A 20,117-nucleotide genomic window follows, 5' to 3' on the forward strand; every position below is an offset into this window, starting at 1 on the left:
GTTGGTTTGATAGTTCATGAAATGAATGCATCTGCGTTCTCCGTAACACTAACCTTTCCCCAATGGTTATTCTGGAAAGTGTTTAAATGTGTAGTAATCATGCCAGCTTTTAGTGGGTCTGGCACACGTGACACAAAATAATTATTTGATAAATAATTGGTTATGGAATTTTGAATGAATGAATTATAATTCCCTAAAATCTTAAGCAGGTGAGTCCAGATTTATTAGGGGGTGATGTTCTGCTGAAAGGATAATTACTAGTCCTAGCCCCTTTAGGGCTACCCCAGATCAGGCGTATTCCCCAGACGTTCACTTTCAACTAAAGATTGAGGTAGCCGAATCCTAAAGATGCTTAATTGGGTCTAAAGGTCTGGACCATCTCTCCCTAATGGAAAGAAACAACCTGAAGATGTTACCGTCCTCCAGATAGCACTTTTAATAAGTTTAGCTAGACTGTAACCTTCTGGATATTATGAGGGTCTGGAAAACTCCCCCAGAATTCTGTAACTCCTCACCAAGGAGCGTACAGAGATTGAGTTCGCGAGTTTGATACAGAAGTATTATGTGAGACAATTCTAAAAATATATAGATTTATTAAAGAACCGACATGTAATTTACAGTTGGTGATTCAGTCGCAACATTAACAGTTCCAAAAACAGAAGTCTTACAATTCTATTATCAGAGAACCTTATTCTCAAATCTTAACTTCGCTACATTTTTACAGTTCTTAGGGGGAGAAATTCAGTATCGCCCTGTTTGGGGCGCCGTTATCGGCTGTGCGCAAAATTTAGCGCCTGGCGCTAATTATCGCCTCTGACGGCAAACTTGGCTTTTATCGCCCCTGGAGGTGATTGGAGCACTAAATCAGGTGCTACACACCTCTCTTAAGGTGCAAAGGCCGAGGAGTGAGGCACTACCTCAGAGCGCGGGTGCAGCGCAGGTGCTGTCAGTTAGCGATTGAACACAGACACACTGGCGCCGGCCAGTTCTTAAAGCGGAGGGTCGATCTTGCTCTGTAGCCGCACCTTACTCACTGGAGCCTTGAATCTTGGCCTGGACAGACCTGTGGCTAAATCTTGCAGGCAAGGACTATGGAGAGGGCCAGGGAGCGAGCACAGCACTTCAGCGAGCGGGCCTTGGAGGCTCTGGTTGGCGCGGTGGAGCGCAGAAGATCTATACTGTACCCAGAGAGTGGCAGGAGGCCTTTGCCACGTGAGTACAGAAGAGTGTGGAGGGAAGTGGCTCAGAGCATCTCCTCCAGGAGCATGGCGACCAGGACCCACATCCAATGTAGAAAAAAGTTCAACGACTTCACTCGGGTCGTCAGGGTGAGTGGCTTTTTTTCAATACCTTTCCATCCCTCCATCTCAACCTCACTCTATGGCCAGAGGGTCTTAAAAGCCCCAATGCCCAACACTCATCCAACACCTATGGCCCTTTCATCAAACACACACGCACATTCCACACTTTGCATACAGTAAGGACAATTCAACTATGGGATGCACATCAGGCAAGGCCATGGCCGCATACAGTAAGGGCTATTCAACTATGGGAGGCACATCAGGCAAGACCATGGCTGCATACAGTAAGGGCTATTCAACTATGGGAGGCACATCAGGCAAGACCATGGCTGCATACAGTAAGGGCTATTCAACTATGGGAGGCACATCAGGCAAGACCATGGCTGTACATTTACTCAGACGCCATCCTTTTTCTTGCAGGCCAAGCTATCTCATAATAGGAGACAGCAGCAATGGACGGGTGGAGGGCAGTCTCAGCGGCAACCCCTCAGCGATCTTGAGGTGTGCGTCCACAGGATTGTGGCAAGCCGGGTGATTGGTCCCATCGCCACTGGAGACGCTGACCCCATTCTGGACAGCAATGGTAAGGTCATCACCTTTTTGTTCTCTCTCATTCCACTTGTCCCTCACAACACCAGCCTTTGGCACTTTCAATCCAACTTACTAAATCGCTGCACTCATTCCTCCCTTGCTGCCACCCTGTCCTCACGCTAAAGCCACTCTTGTACCTCCCTGCTTTCAGATGGTGATTCACCAGCTGAGGAGACGGGCCCTCAAGCTGCCAGTGGGAGTGAAGCTGCAGGCGAGGAGGAAGAGGAAGCCGGAGCATCAGCACCACCCTCTCCCAAGGAAGCCCATGCCCACACTGGGAACACACCTTCCCTGGAGGGGAGCAGGGGGGAAGGGTCTGATGAGGGTGAAGCTCCAGGACCCAGCGGCCTGCAGCAACGCAATGGGGGTAGGGAAGCTCGGGGGCCTTCTCCCCGGAGGGAGAGTATGCCAGTGAGTCCTGCTGCACTGGACGCAGAGGAGGAGCGACTCATCACTGAAATGAACACCCAAGCGGTGGACATGCACACTGAGCTCATGGGTGCAGTGGGAAGGGTGCCCGAATGCATTGAATCACTGGCAAGGAGTGTGGAGCACTTCGCTGTAGCACAGGCGGATGCCACGCAAATGCTTAGTGTTGCAATTCAGTCACTGGCTGCCATGACCCCATCTCTGACTGTTCTCATGCAGACTCAGGTTGAGGCCACGCGAGCACCGACTGCTGCCATTGTCGCTGGTTCGGACACATTTCCCCGGGGCTCTCACCGCGCTGCAGCAGGCCAGCAATCTGTGTTCCATCAGATTGCTCCGGATGCTGAAGTGCTGCCCCGTGGGAGTGCCAGTGTGTCGGTCGAGCAGGGAGTTGCTGTCCTTTCTCAAGATGACAGCATTCCTGCTGCCACCACTGTCACTTCTCCACTGCCCTTGCCACTGCCTGTAGGACAGACTGCTGCCGCCCATGCAGAGTTGGTGCAGTCTGCAGCCGGGCCCTCCAGTCCCAGAGCTGGTCGAGGCCATCCTTCAAGGGCATCTGCAGTCTCAAGTTGTGACAATCAGCAGTCTTCCACCAGCCTTGCTGCAGCCACTGGGGTCCCATTATGGAGGAGCAGTAGGGTGGGAAGGGGGGAAGTGCGCAAGGGAAGGAGATCACCCTCGAAGGGCAAAAAGTAGGAGGTGTGACAAAATGTTGTTCATTTTTTTATTAAAGGCCGAGGTTCGTCGTCAAATTTTTTTTAGTGTTTTGGACATTATCTCCAGGTTGTGAGAACCAGTTATGTTAATGACTGTTTTTTTTGTGTTTCTTTCTATTAGTTTGTCATGCAGAAATGACACACACAGAGTTTGTAAAATAAATACGTTTTTGTATTCAAAATGTACATGTTTGATCTTTGCAATCATTGTTGCCTTGGCCGGCTTAGGGGTTGCGGGTTGGTTTCATTCAGGTTGTTCTCAATGGCAGAAGCCATTTCCTCAGCAGGGGCCTAGAAGCGGCTTGCTATCAGCCGTTGACGGACGGCCCTTCCAGTTTCTACATTGTGTGCCTCCCTCCTGCCTTGGTGCTGCTGATGATCATCGTCCTCATCTTCCTCCTCCTCATCCTCCTCCTCCTCTGGTGCTGCTCCAAGGCTGGGTTCTGAGGATTGCCAGGTTATGCAGCATGCAGCACACAACAACGAAGTGGGAGACTCGCTCAGGCGAGTACTGCAGGGCTCCTCCAGAATGGTCCTGACAGCAGAACCGTTGCTTGAGCATGCCGATTGTGTGCTCAACGATGTTCCTGGTAGCTTGATGGCTCTCGTTGTACCATAGCTCAGCAGGGGTGTTGGGCGTACGGAGCGGTGTCATCAGCCAGGTGCACAGTGGATATCCCTTGTCCCTGAGAAGCCAACCACCTGGGTGATGTGGTGCCTGGAAAAAGTTCTGCCACAGTAGTCTGGCGCAGGATGAATGCATCGTGGCTGCTGCCAGGATAGTGGGCATTGACAGCGAGTATCAGCTGTCTGTGGTCACAGACCAACTGAACGTTTAAGGATTGGAACCCCTTTCGGTTGCGAAAATCCTCGGCATTCTCATGCGGAGCACGCAAAGCCACATGCATGCAGTCAATGGCGCCCTGCAGCAAGGGGAAGCCCGCTATCCTAGAAAAGCCCATTGCGTGTTCTTGCTGCTTGTCCGGGGTCATGAGGAAAGAGATGTACTCTCGTCTCCTTTTATAGAGGGCATTTGTGACCTGACAGATGCAGCAATGCACCGCGAACTGGGAGATATTGGCGATGTCCCCAGTAGCTGATTGAAATGAGCCGGTGGCATAAAAGTTGAGAGCCACTGTTATCTTCACTGCCACCGACAGAGACGTCCTGCTCCTCAATTGAGGCTGCAGATCTGGCTGAAGCAGGTGGCAGAGCTCAGTGACCACCTCCTTGCTGAAGCACAGCCTTCACAAACACTGCTCCTCAGACATATTAATGTAGGAGAATTGTTGGCGAAATACCCTGGGAGGGTAAGGTCTCCTGTACAGAGGCCTGTTGGCCCTCCTCCATCTGGCCATGATTGCCACTCTCTCTCTGCGTCTCTGTGCCCTCCGAATTTGATGGCACAGGACGATGCCCCCATTCAGTGCAGCCCCCATAGTATCTTGGTAATCAAAGTAATGAAGGTCAAAAACCAAAGTACCTGAGAAGTTATGGTCAGAAGCCTAAACTACTTCAGACAGCATTGACTCAATGCAGAAGTCTCTCTTTCTCTCTCTCAAAATCTCTCTCTCTCTCTCAGAACGAGTGGTGCAAAAATGTCTACCACAGAAAAAGCCAGGAAGAGGCCCCCTTTAAATAGCGCCCCCCCCCCAGCCCCACAGCGACTGGGAAGCGTTCCAGTCTACCTGCCGTTGGTTGTGCCAGGTGGAAAGGAGGGGGCGCCACTCAATTTCCGTTCCGGGGTGCCACAAGGGCGTTGCACGGACAGCTGCCAGAAAATGCAACCCCCCCCACTGATGGGCAAAAAAATGAAAGTATAATAGAAGAACCTTGGCAAAGGAGGCGTTTGATGTTCCGGCATCCATCTGAGGTGTTTTCCACTTGTCAGCCTCCATCTTCATACACAATCTGTCAAGTCCTGCCAGACTCCTCATGGCCATTTCTTATGTTTTCAATATAACACATGTGTTTGTCAAGCCAAAGAAACTTGCTTTCAAATGGCTGTTAGCAATTTCATTTATAGCTTAGGATACGTGCAGCTTTATTTTGTCAGTGGTTAAATTCAGCCAATCTTCTGATAGCACGGCACCTTCTCCCATGTGTGCAAGTGAATAGAGTGTATCCTTGGCCTAGGGAGGAGAACAAACTAGTCAAGGTTCATGCTCTCAATTGCTATTAAATGATTCCTATTGGAAAGTGCCTATGTGTGCACATCAGATGGGGGATGACTGGACCCAGTTGTGATGTCTATCCACAGGTGAATAGTTAGCAATGTCTAGTCTCACACATTGGGGTAAACATGTTATGCGAATGTTGTTACTGGATACTTGAGTAATTGGCTCAGCTCTGTGAGAAATGCTGGTGACACTGCCTAAATGGGCCAGAAGAGCAGCCTGACTACACTTTTTGTTGAGTGTGGAGGCAGCGAGTAATGAGAAGAGGATAGTGTATACCAAGGTTCAGGACTGCTAGGCTGAGCCTGAGGTGAACAGTCAGGAAGGTGGATGGAGCCAAGCTTGGATGCACGGAAACGTTTCCAGGAGCTAGAGAGGTCAGAGGAACATAGAAGCAGGAGGAGGCCATTCAGTCCCTGGAGCCTGCTCCGCCATTCGATGAGATCAAGGCTGATCTGTACCTCAAGTTCATTTATCTGCCTTAGTCCCATTTCCTTTGCTACCCTTAACTAACTAAATCAATTGAGCTCAGTGTTGAAAGCTCCAATTGTTCCAGCATCCATAGCCTTTTGGGGAAGAGAATTCAAGATTTCTACTACCCTTTGTGTGAAAAAGTGCTCCCTGATTCCCCTCCTAAGTGGTTTACCTCTAATTATAAGATTATGTTCCCTTGTTCTTGATTCTCCCATCAGAGGAAATAGTTTCTCTGTAGCTACCCTATCAAATCCTTTAAACATTTTAAACACCTCGGTCAGATCATCCCTCAATCTTCTACTCAAGGGAATACAAGCCAACTTAATGCAACCTGTCCTCGCAATTTAACCCTCTAAGTCCTGGTATTATTCTGTGATATGGCTTTGGTTTGCTGAAATTTAACTGGAGGAAGTTAAGGCTCAGCCAGGTCTTAATGTTGTACGGGCAGTTGGAGATGATGGGTTCAACGGAGGTAGCTGAGTGACATTGGAATACATGTGGAATCTAACCCCATACTTCTGAATGACAATTGCCAAGTGGCAGCATATAAATCGTGAAGAGCCGGGATCCAGGTGATACTAGCCCTGGGGTACTTCAGTAGTAACTGAGTTTACATAAAAGGAGAAGACAATTTGGCCCAGAAATTCGGGTCTCCATGGGTGAGTATGCACAGGGTACTCACTCGTAGGCCCAATGGAAGTGCCGGTTTTGTGCATGCACTGCGCATGCGCGGGAAACCGGAACTTCTGTTCCCTTAAAGGAAGGGGTTCAGAAGTCGAACGCGTGCGCCGGAGAGGCAGCGCGTGCGCAAGGAACTTACGTTTTTTTTGCAGGTTTCTCCGGGTGGGTATGTCTCTAGGAGTTACACACGTAAAAAGCAGTCGCAAGGCCTGCTTTTAACAAGGTAAGTGGTGAATTAATTAAAATTAAAACATTTTTTCCACAGGTTTATTATTTTTAAATACTTTAAAGAAAGGTAAGTTTATTTTTAGCCCCGTTAGAAAATGTAATTATTTTTTTCAAAAATTTAAATTATTGTTTAAAATAGTTATTTTATGTAATTTATAGTTATTTTAAAAATGTGATTAAAAAAAAAATTATTTGAAGTTTTAGTGATGTTTGGGGGCTTATAGTATTTATAGTTTTGACAGCTCTTCCTGTCAATTTTATGAATGAAGCATTCCCTGCTACCATTGGCTCTCCATGGCCCACGTGATCCCAGGGGACGCATCGAACTAACTGCGCCCCTGGGATACGCAAGCACTGCGCGCCGGCAGTTGGAGGAGGCCCAGGATCAGAATCCCACGCGGGCCCACAGCTCAACGGCCGGCGCGCTAGGTAAGTGCAGGTTGGGGGCTTGCACCCGCGGGAAGCCTCCGACCCGAATTTCTAGGCCTATATAACTTTGAGGAACACATATTTGTCAGTGGTTTGACAAATACGGATTAGCAGAGTTTTTTTTTAATGGTATGAGCAATTATGCATAGTGAAAGGCAAAATATACCTATTCCTGTTGTCTGAGTGATCTCATAATAGTTAGCAAAAGTTATTCTTTCAAGCTTTTATTTATGTGGCTGCATTTCCTTTAATACCATATGCCATTTTGTAATAAGCCTCTTGTAGCTGCATAGATAGCACAGAAAGCAAAGAATAGGGTTAAATGGATGGTTTCAGCTGGGCAGGATGTGGGCAGTGGTGTGCCCCAAGGATCTGTGCTGAACCTATTCTGTTGTCCATTTATATCAGTGATTTGCAGTGTGCTGAAGATAACAAATTAGGAGAAACCTACGAGGAAGAATGCAAGAAATTTCAGGAGGACTTAGATAAAAAGAAAGACTTGAATAAATATGAAAACAGAAAGTGCTGGAAATACTCAGCAGGTCAGGCAGCATCTGTGGAGAGGGAGACAGGGTTAACGTTTCAGGTCGATGACCTTTCGTCAGAACTAGTAGAATCGTCAGAACCCAGTTCTGATGAAGGGTCATCGACCTGAAACGTTAACTCTGTTTCTCTCTCCACAGATGCTGCCTGACCTGCTGAGTATTTCCAGCACTTTCTGTTTTTATTTCAGATTTCCAGCATCCACGGTATTTGCTCTTAGCTCTTTCACGACCGCAGGACGGCCCAAATTGCTTTACAACCAACTTGTGAAATGTATTCACTGTTGTAATCATTAACTGAATGGAGGAACAGAGACCTGGAGGTGCAGATACTTTGTTCTATAAAGTTGGGAGGGCAGGTAGAAAGACCGTAAAAGGCAAATGTGGCTCAGAAAGAAGGAATTGATGTTGAATTTGTACAAGGCAGAGGCTCACTCAGAGGGTGGTGACCCTTTGGAATTCTCTGCCCCAGAGGGCTGTGAATGCTGAGTCTTTGAGTATATTCAAGGCTGAGATAGATAGATTTTTGGACTTATGGGGAATCAAGGGATATGGGGATTGGGCAGGAAAGTGGAGTTGAGGTCAATGATCAGCCATGATCTTATTGAATGGCGGAGCAGGCTCGAGGGGCCGTGTGGCCTCCTCCTGCTCCTAATTCTTATGTAAAGCTACAGCTGGAATATTGCAAGGATTGGCAGTTTTTTTCACAGAACTGGATAAGGTTAAGGGGTGGGATGGGGGAGATCTAATTCAAGTTTACAAAATTTGGAAATATTTTAATTGGGTAGATAGTGTTTACACTGACTGGTTAGCAAATCAGTAACAGGTGGTGGGGGGTGGAGGGGTGTGGCAAAGACTCTGAATAATAAAAAGGGAAGGTAGAGGATTTTTGTTTTCACACAGAGTGTTATTAGAACCATGGAGTACTTTACCACATGTGGCTATAACCTGCAGTACTTCCAACGGACGTGGGCAGATTGTGCATCGCGATCCCCGCGCCTGTTTTCTGGCCCTATCGAATTTAGCCCCCCCTAATGTTACAAGGTTACCGAAAATAGTATGATTGAGGGAGATTTACTGTGGCAAGTTCACAACAAACGAATGACATATGCTTGTATCTCAACCTTTACAGGTTAGTCAACCCATGAGTTTCCTCGCTGTGATTGGAGTATCTGTTGTTTCCCTTCCCTTGTCTTTTTTCTCTATTTTGCCCAACATTACTAAAATGTCTTCTTATTCCTTTGTACTTCCTCTTTAAAGATGGTGACTAACCATCCATGTAATTCTACCATTTTGTGCTTTTATTTAAGAACTCCAAATTATTTGTTTTACCTATAACGTCGCCAACAAGCACAAATATATTTTTCCTTTTTCGTTACAGGTTCCACGACTATGTTATCCACAGGCACACCAGTACCCACATCCATAACCGCGGCCACAACCACACCGGCAGTAACAACCACACCAGAAAACACAACCACACAAGCAGTCACAACCACAGCAGAAGCCACAACCACCCCAGCAGCCACAACCAAACCAGCAGCAACAACAACTACAGCAGCCAAAACAACACCAGCAGCCACAACAACTCCAGCAGCCACCACCACACCAGCAGCCTCAACTACACCAGCAACCACACCAGCAGCCACAACAACTCCAGCAGCCACAAACACTCCAGCAGCCACAAGAACTACAGCAGTCACAACCACACCAGCAGACACAACAACCCCAGCAGCCACCACCACACCAGCAGCCACCACCACACCAGCAGCGACAACCACACCAGCAGCCACAACAACTCCAGCAGCCACAACCACACTATCCGCCACAACAACTCCAGCAGCCACAACCACACCAGCAGCCACAACCACACCAGCAGCCACAACAACTCCAGCAGCCACCACCACACTAGCCACCACAACAACTCCAGCAGCCACAACCACCCCAGCAGTCACAACTCCAGCAGCCACAACTCTAGCAGCCACAACCACACCAGCAGCCACAACCACACCAGCAGCCACAACCACACCAGCAGCCACAACCATTCCAGCAGCAACAGCAACTCCAGCAGCCACAACAAACCCAGCAGCCATAACAACCCCAGCAGCCACAACCACACCAACAGCCACAACCACACCAGCAGCTACAACCACTCCAGCAGCCACAACCACCCCAGCAGCCACAACTCCAGCAGCCACAACTCGAGCAGCCACAACTGCACTAGCAGCCACAATCACTCCAGCAGCCACAACCACACCAGCAGCCATAACCACACCAGCAGCCACAAACACACCAGCAGCCACAGCCACACCAGCACTCACAACCAACCCAGCCGCCACAACAGCACCAGCAGCCACAACAACTCCAGCAGTCACAACAACCCCAGCAGCCACAACCACGCCATTAGCCACCACCACACTAGCAGCCACCACCACACCAGCAGCCAACACAACACCATCAGCCACGACAACACCAGCAGCAACAACACCAGCAGCCACAACAACTCCAGGAGCCACAGGAACCCCAGCAGCCACAACAAACCCATCAGCTACAACAACTCCAGCAGCCACAATCACACCAGCAGCCACAATCACACCAGCAGCCACAACAACTCCAGCAGCCACAACAGCCCCAGCTGCCACCACAAAACCAGCAGCCACAACAATGCCAGCAGCTACAACAACTTCAGCAGCCACAACCGCACCAGCAGCCACAATCACTAAAGCAGCCACAACAACCCCAGCAGCCACAAGCACGCCACCAGCCACCACCACACCAGCAGCCACCACCACACCAGCAGCCACGACAACACAAGCAGCCACGACAACACCAGCAGCAACAACACCAGCAGCCACAACAACCCCAGCAACCACAACCACACCAGCAGCCACAACCACAACCACAGCAGCTGCCACAACCTCACCAGCAGCCACAATCACACCAGCAGCCAAAACCACACCAGCAGACCCAGCCACACCAGCAGCCACAACCACACCAGCAGCCACAACCACACCAGCAGCCACAACATACCCAGCAGCCACAACAAGCCCAGCAGCCACAACCACACCAACAGCCACAACCACCCCAGCAGCCACAACTCGAGCAGCCACAACTGCACCAGCAGCCACAATCACTCCGGCAGCCACAACCACACCAGCAGCCACAACCACACCAGCAGCCACAGACACACCAACAGCCACCACCGCACCAGCAGCCACCACCGCACCAGCAGCCACAACCACACCAGCAGCGACAATCACACCAGCACTCACAACCAAACCAGCCACCACAACCACTCCAGCAGCCACAACAGCACCAGCAGCCACAAAAGCACAAGAAGCCACAACCAACCCAACAGCCACAACAACTCCAGCAGCCACAACCACAGCAGAAGTCAAATCCACACCAGCAGCCACAACCACACCAGCAGCCACCACCACCCCAGCAGCCAAAACCAAACCAGCAGCAACAACCACACCAGCAGCCACAACCACACCAAAAGCGACAACCACGCCACCAGCCACAACAGCACCAGCAGCCACAACAACTCCAGCAGTCACAACCACATCAGCAGCCACAACAACTCCAGCAGCCACAACCACACCAGCAGCCACAAAACCCCCAGCTGCCACCACAAAACCAGCAGCCACCAGCACACCAGCAGCTACAACAACTCCAGCAGCCACAACCACACCAGCAGCCACAAAAGCCCCAGCTGCCACCAAAAAACCAGCAGCCACAACCACACCAGCAGCCACAACAACCCCAGCAGCCACAACCACGCCATCAGCCACCACCACACCAGCAGTCACCACCACACCAGCAGCCACCACAACACCAGCAGCCACAACAACACCAGCAGCAACAACACCAGCAGCCACAACAACCCCAACAACCACACCAGCAGCCACAAACACAACCACAGCAGCTGCCACAACCACACAAGCAGCCACAATCACACCTGCAGCCACAACAACTCCAGCAGACGCAACCACACTAGCCCCCACAACAACTCCAGCAGCCACAACCACCCCAGCAGCCACAACCACCCCAGCAGCCACAACAACTCCAGTGGCCACAACAACACCAGCAGCCACAACCACCCCAGCTGCGACAACAACTCCAGCAGCCACAACTGCACCAAGAGCGACAACCACGCCAGCAGCCACAACCACACCAGCAGCCACAACCACACCAGCAGACCCAACCACACCAGCAGCCACAACCACACCAGCAGCCACAACCACATCTGCAGCCACAACATCTCCAGCAGCCACAACCACACCAGCAGCCGCAACCACACCAGCAGCCACAACCATGCCAGCAGCCACAAAAGCTCCAGCAGCCAAAACCATACCAGCAGCCACAACCACACCAGTAGCCACAACATCTCCAGCAGCTACAACTCCAGCAGCCACAACCACACCAGCAGCCAGAATCACTCCAGCAGCCATAACCACTCCAGCAGCCGCAACCACTCCAGCAGCCACAACAACTCCAGCAGCCACAAAAACACCAGCAGCCTCAACCACCCCAGCAGCCACAGCAACCCCAGCAGCCACAAAAATCCCAGCAGCCACAAAAAATCCAGCAGTCACAAAGTCACCAGCAGTCACAAGAACTCCAACTGCCACAACAACACCAGCACCCACAACAACACCAGCTGCCACAACCACGCCAGCAGCCACACCAGTTGCCACCAGAGCACCAGCACACTGCCACATACCAGCAGCTGCAACCACAACAGCTGCCACAACAACACAAGCAGCCACAACAACCCCAGCAGCCACAACCACACCAGCAGCCAGAACCACACCAACAGCCACAACCACACCAGCAGCCACAACAACTCCAGCAGCCACAAACACACCAGCAGCCACAACCACTCCAGCAGCCACAACAGCACCAGCAGCCACAACAACTCCAGCAGACACCACCACACCAGCAGCCACAACCACACCAGCAGCCACAACTACACCAGCAGCCAAAATAACTCCAGAAGCCACAGCAACTCCAGCAGCCAGAACAACCCCAGCTGCCATCACAACACCAGCAGCCGCAACCACCCCAGCAGCCAGAACCACACCAACAGCCACAACCACACCAGCAGCCACAACAACTCCAGCAGCCACAAACACACCAGCAGCCACAACCACTCCAGCAGCCACAACAGCACCAGCAGCCACAACAACTCCAGCAGACACCACCACACCAGCAGCCACAACCACACCAGCAGCCACAACTACACCAGCAGCCAAAATAACGCCAGAAGCCACAGCAACTCCAGCAGCCAGAACAACCCCAGCTGCCATCACAACACCAGCAGCCGCAACCACCCCAGCAGCCACCACAACACCAGCAGTGACAAAAACCCCAGCAGCCACAAGCACCCCAGCAGCCACAACCACACCAGCTGCCACAACAACTCCAGCAACCACAATCACTCCAGCAGCCACAACAACACCAGCAGCCACAACCACACCAGCAGCCACAACACCAGCAGCCAGAACACCAGCAGCCACAACCACACGAGCAGCCATAATCACTCCAGCAGCCACAACCACACCAGCAGCCACAACCACACCAGCAGCCACAACAAATCCCGCAGCCACAACACCAGCAGCCACAACCACAGTAGCAGCCACAATCACTCCAGCAGCCACAGCAACCCCATCAGCCACAACCACACCAGCAGCCACAACTACTGCAGCAGCCTCAACATCAGCAGCCACAATCACTCTAGCAGCCACAATCACTCTAGCAGCCACAACCACACCAGCAGCCACAACCACACCAGCAGCCACAACACTAGCAGCCACAACCAGCCCAGCAGCCACAACCACACCAGCAGCCACAATAACACCAGCAGCCACAATAACTCCAGCAGCCACAACCACCCCAGCAGCCACAACCACAGCAGCAGCCACAACATCGCCAGCAGCCACAACGCCAGCAGCCACAACCACACCAGCAGCCACAACCACACCAGCAGCCACAACCAGCCAAGCAGTCATAACCACCCCAGCATCCACAACCACACCAGCAGCATCAAATACACCAGCAGCCACAACCACACCAGCAGTCAAAGCCACACCAGCAGCCACAGCCACACCAGCAGCCACCACCACACCAGTTGCCTCAACCGCACCAGCAGCCACAACCACACCAGCATCCACAGCCACACCAGCAGCCACCACCACAGCAGCAGCCACAACCACACCAGCAGCCACAGCAACTCCAACCATCACAGCCACACCAGCAGTGACAACCACACCAGCACCCAGCAACTCACCAGTAGCCAGAACCAACCCAGCCACCACAACAACTCCAGCAGCCACAACAACCCCAGTAGCCACAACCACACCAACAGCCAAAACCACACCAGCAGCTACAACAACTCCAGCAGCCACAAAAACACCAGCAGCCAGAATGACTACAGCAGCCACAATCATACCAGTAGCCACAACAACTCCAGCAGCGACAACTACTCCAGCAGCCACAATAACACCAGCAGGCACAATCATCCCAGCAGCCACACCCACACTAGCAGCCACAACTCCAGGAGCCACAGCAACGCCAGCAGCCACAACCGCACCAGCAGGCACAACAACTCCAGCAGCCACAACATCGCCAGCAGCCACAACAACGCCAGCAGCCAAAACCACACCAGCAGCCACAACCACACCAACAGCCAAAACCACACCAGCAGCTAGAACAACGCAAGCAGCCACAAAAACACCAGCAGCCAGAATCACTCGAGCAGCCACAACCATACCAGCAGCCACAACAATTCCAGCAGCCACAACATCACCAGCAGCCACAACAACGCCAGCAGCCACAACCACGCCAGCAGCCACAACAACTCCAGCAGCCAGAACATCGCCAGCAGCCACAACAACGTTAGCAGCCACAACCACACCAGCTGCCACAACCACACCAGCAGCCACAACAACACCAGCAGCCACAACATCTCCAGCAGCCCCAACCACACCAGCAGCCACAACAACACCAGCAGCCACAACAACTCCAGCAGCCACAACCACACCAGTATCAACAACCAAACCAGCAGCCACAACCACTCCAGCAGCCACAACAGCACCAGCAGCCACAACAACTCCAGCAGACACCACCACACCAGCAGCCACAACCACACCAGCAGCCACAACTACACCAGCAGCCAAAATAACGCCAGAAGCCACAGCAACTCCAGCAGCCAGAACAACCCCAGCTGCCATCACAACACCAGCAGCCGCAACCACCCCAGCAGCCACCACAACACCAGCAGTGACAAAAACCCCAGCAGCCACAAGCACCCCAGCAGCCACAACCACACCAGCTGCCACAACAACTCCAGCAACCACAATCACTCCAGCAGCCACAACAACACCAGCAGCCACAACCACACCAGCAGCCACAACACCAGCAGCCAGAACACCAGCAGCCACAACCACACGAGCAGCCATAATCACTCCAGCAGCCACAACCACACCAGCAGCCACAACCACACCAGCAGCCACAACAAATCCCGCAGCCACAACACCAGCAGCCACAACCACAGTAGCAGCCACAATCACTCCAGCAGCCACAGCAACCCCATCAGCCACAACCACACCAGCAGCCACAACTACTGCAGCAGCCTCAACATCAGCAGCCACAATCATTCTAGCAGCCACAATCACTCTAGCAGCCACAACCACACCAGCAGCCACAACCACACCAGCAGCCACAACACTAGCAGCCACAACCAGCCCAGCAGCCACAACCACACCAGCAGCCACAATAACACCAGCAGCCACAATAACTCCAGCAGCCACAACCACCCCAGCAGCCACAACCACAGCAGCAGCCACAACATCGCCAGCAGCCACAACGCCAGCAACCACAACCACACCAGCAGCCACAACCACACCAGCAGCCACAACCAGCCAAGCAGTCATAACCACCCCAGCATCCACAACCACACCAGCAGCATCAAATACACCAGCAGCCACAACCACACCAGCAGTCAAAGCCACACCAGCAGCCACAGCCACACCAGCAGCCACCACCACACCAGTTGCCTCAACCGCACCAGCAGCCACAACCACACCAGCATCCACAGCCACACCAGCAGCCACCACCACAGCAGCAGCCACAACCACACCAGCAGCCACAGCAACTCCAACCATCACAGCCACACCAGCAGCCACAACCACACCAGCAGCCACAACCACACCAGCAGTCACAGCCACACCAGCAGTGACAACCACACCAGCACCCAGCAACTCACCAGTAGCCAGAACCAACCCAGCCACCACAACAACTCCAGCAGCCACAACAACCCCAGTAGCCACAACCACACCAACAGCCAAAACCACACCAGCAGCTACAACAACTCCAGCAGCCACAAAAACACCAGCAGCCAGAATGACTACAGCAGCCACAATCATACCAGTAGCCACAACAACTCCAGCAGCGACAACTACTCCAGCAGCCACAATAACACCAGCAGGCACAATCATCCCAGCAGCCACACCCACACTAGCAGCCACAACTCCAGGAGCCACAGCAACGCCAGCAGCCACAACCGCACCAGCAGGCACAACAACTCCAGCAGCCACAACATCGCCAGCAGCCACAACAACGCCAGCAGCCAAAACCACACCAGCAGCCACAACAACACCAGCAGCCAGCACCTCACCAGTAGCCACAACCACACCAGCAGCCACAACCACACCAACAGCCAAAACCACACCAGCAGCTAGAACAACGCAAGCAGCCACAAAAACACCAGCAGCCAGAATCACTCGAGCAGCCACAACCATACCAGCAGCCACAACAACTCCAGCAGCCACAACATCACCAGCAGCCACAACAACGCCAGCAGCCACAACCACGCCAGCAGCCACAACAACTCCAGCAGCCAGAACATCGCCAGCAGCCACAACAACGTTAGCAGCCACAACCACACCAGCTGCCACAACCACACCAGCAGCCACAACAACACCAGCAGCCACAACATCTCCAGCAGCCCCAACCACACCAGCAGCCACAACAACACCAGCAGCCACAACAACTCCAGCAGCCACAACCACACCAGTATCAACAACCAAAGCAGCTGCCACAACAACTCCAGCAGCCACAACAAAACCAGCAGCCACAACAACTCCAGCAGCCACAACAACACCTGCTGCCACAACACCAGCTGCCACAACCACACCAGCAGCCACAACAACTCCAGCAGCCACAACAATCCCAGCAGCCACATCAACCCCAGCAGCCACAACCACCCCAGTAGCCACAACCACCCCAGTAGCCACAACCACACCAGCAGCCACAACAACTCCAGCAGCCACAACAGCACCAGCAGCCACAACAGCACCAGCAGCCACAAACACCCCAGCAACCACATCAACCCCAGCAGCCACAACCACCCCAGCAGCCACAACCACCCAAGTAGCCACAACAACCACAGCAGCCATAACAGCAGCAGCCACAACAACTCCAGCAGCCACAACCACACCAGCAGCCACAACACCAGCAGCCACAACAACTCCAGCAGCCACAACCACACCAGCAGCCACAACAACGCCAGCAGCCACAACCACTGCAGCAGCCGCAACCACCCCAGCGGCCACAACACCAGCAGCCACAACAACACCAGCAGCCACAACAATTCCAGCAGTCACAACACCTGCTACAACAACACCAGCTGCCACAACAATCCCAGCAGCAACATCAACCCCAGCAGCCACAACAACCCCAGCAACCACAATAATCCCAGCAGCAACATCAACCCCAGCAGCAAAAAACAACCCAGCAGCCACAACAGCACCAGCAGCCACAACAACTCCAGCAGCCACAACCACCCCAGCAGCCACAACAACGCCAGCAGCCACAACCACCCCAGCAGCCACAACACCAGCAGCCACAGCAACTCCAGCAGCCACAGCAACTCCAGCAGCCACAACAACTCCAGCAGCCACAACAACTCCAGCAGCCACAACAACACCTGCTGCGACAACAACACCAGCTGCCACAACCACACCAGTAGCCACAACACCAGCAGCCACAACAACACAAGCAGCCACAACCACACCAGCAGCCACAACCATCCCAGCAGCCACAACAACGCCAGCAGCCACAACCACCCCAGCAGCCACAACAGCACCAGAAACCACAACAACGCCAGCAGCCACACCCACCCCAGCAGTTACAATAACCCCAGCAGCCACATCCACACCAGCAGCCACAACACCAGCAGCCACATCAACTCCAGCAGCCACAACCACCCCAGCGGCCACAACAACACCAGCAGTCACAACCACACCAGCAGCCACAACCACACCAATAGCCCCTAGCACCCCAGCTGCCACAACCACTCCAGCAGCCACCACAACACCAGCTGACACAACAACACCAGCAGCCACAACAGCACCAGCAGCAACAACCACACCAGCAGGCACTACCACTCCAGCAGACACAACCACCCCAGCAGCCATAACAACTCCAGCAGCCACAACAACCCCAGCTGCCACAACCACACCAGCAGCCACAACCACACCAACCGCCACAACAACTCCAGCCGCCACAATCACACCAGCAGCCACAACCACTCCAGCAGCCACAACCACACCAGCAGCCACAACAACTCCAGCAGCCACAATCACACCACCAGCCACAACCACACCAGCAGCCACTACCACACCAGCAGCCACAACAACTCCAGCAGCCACAATCACCCCAGCAGCCACAACCACACCAGCAGCCACAACCACACCAGCAGCCACAACAACACCAACAGCCACAACCACCACACCAACCACCTCAACCCCAACTACTACATCTACCACCACCGTTACTGCCACCACCATCACTACCTCTCCAGCATCCTGTGGTAAGTAACTTTAATAATATTTGCTGTAACAACCGCATTCTATAATTACTCTCAATTAATCATAGAGCAAGGTTGGTTTGATTATGAAGATGTTTGTTTGCTCTATAACGTTCATGTTAATTTTGATCTTGTAATGCCTTTAACTGAATGACAGGTCAGTATTCTAAGGGAGGGCTTCAGAGGAAACCATGAGAATGAATTTTGTTTGCTACTTCAACCCCAATATTGAAATAATGCCTTAAGTTCACTCACAGATAACTGATTTTTTTTATTCATCCCTGTGATGTGGGTGTTGCTGGCAAGGCCATCATTTATTGCCCATCCCTTGAGAAGGTGGTGGTGAACCGCTGCAGTCCGTGTGGTGAAGGTACTCCCACAGTGCTGTTAGGGAGGGAGTTCCAGGATTTTGACCCAGCGACGATAAAGGATCGGCGATATACTTCCAAGTCAGGATGGTGTGTGACTTGGAGGGGAACTTGCAGGTGATGGTGTTCCCATGCGCCTGCTGCCCTTGTCCTTCTAGGTGGAAGAAGTCTCGGGTTTGGGAGGTGCTGCCAAAGAAGCCTTGGCGAGTTGCTGCAGTGCATCTTGTAGATGGTACACACTGCAGCCACGGTACGCCGGTGCTGGAGGGAGTGAATGTTTAAAGTGGTGGATGAGGTGCCAATTAAGGGGAAAAATTGGGTTGCGCCCCCCTAATGCCCCCAAAAAAGTTACCGCCCCCGCGGCAGTAATTGGATGATAGCGCTCCAAGCAGGAGGCAGGGAGCTACTGGAAGCGTTTCCCCTCCCTCTTGGGGCGCTCCAGCTCAATATCGCGCCGCTACGTGCAACACTGCCATGCACGCTGGCACATCGCTCCACGGTACTGCAGGCCTCCCTCCCCTCATTAAAGTGGAGGGGTCTTGCGCAGCGCAAACTGGGGATCTGCTAGGCCACCAGGGAGTGGGGTGCCGGCAAAAGAGCCTGGCACTCAGGAGGAGTGCCGGGCTGACGGATCACGGCTGGCACCCTGCGGGAGGAGGGAAACGGGGTCAGGTGCTGGCAGGCGTTGCTTCTGCCTGTGCTGCAATGGAAGCTGCCAGATCACGCATCACACACGGCATCAGGTCTGGGTCACCACGGTCTCCCTGGGAGTCTGCCATCCTTTGCAGGCTGGAAATGATGGGCTCCATGGTGTGCGCAGAGCCTTGAGCAATGTTGGAGACAGTCTCCTCCACCCTCCTTATCATTGCCAAGAGGCTCTCAGGCACCCTTGCCATCTCCGTGTACATGCCCATCACCCTTCTTCTAAATGCCTCCCCATTGAGGTCCTCATCTGAGTCCTGTGAAGCAGAACTCGCGTGCGAACTCGCCCTCCGGGGAGCTGGCCCCTGAGCTACCCTTTTCCCCTTGCTGCAGTCCACTCGTCCCTGGTGCCTCACCCTGTGCAGATCCTACTACACTAGCCTCTAAAGAACGCATACTGCCAGTATCTGAGCTGGTGCCTGCAGGTGAGACACGCATTGATGCGATGTGTTCTTCCTCCTCCCGCTTCACTCTCTACGGTGCCCTCAGGGACAGGCTGTTCATGTGCTTGCTGATTATCTGAACGCATAAAGACACAAGAGTCGGGTTAAGGTGAGGGGAGGGGGGCAGGAAGGGAGAAATGCATGCATACAGCATGGTTAG

At 52.9% G+C, this 20,117-nt stretch overlaps 1 protein-coding gene across 1 annotated transcript in view; it reads left to right on the forward strand.

The window, feature by feature from the left end:
• Nucleotides 1-20,117, forward strand: part of LOC147107863 (uncharacterized) — a 308,464-nt gene that overhangs the window by 16,425 nt on the left and 271,922 nt on the right. The window contains 4 exon segments of the mRNA XM_086006083.1: nucleotides 10,747-11,072; nucleotides 11,878-12,305; nucleotides 18,028-18,143; nucleotides 18,330-18,447. Of these exon segments, the coding sequence (XP_085862209.1) occupies nucleotides 10,747-11,072; nucleotides 11,878-12,305; nucleotides 18,028-18,143; nucleotides 18,330-18,447 (988 nt within the window).

This window comes from Somniosus microcephalus, chromosome 14 (assembly GCF_052327205.1).
Source record: "Somniosus microcephalus isolate GS21.2 chromosome 14, FLI_Smic_1.0, whole genome shotgun sequence".
Lineage (NCBI taxonomy): Eukaryota > Metazoa > Chordata > Chondrichthyes > Squaliformes > Somniosidae > Somniosus > Somniosus microcephalus.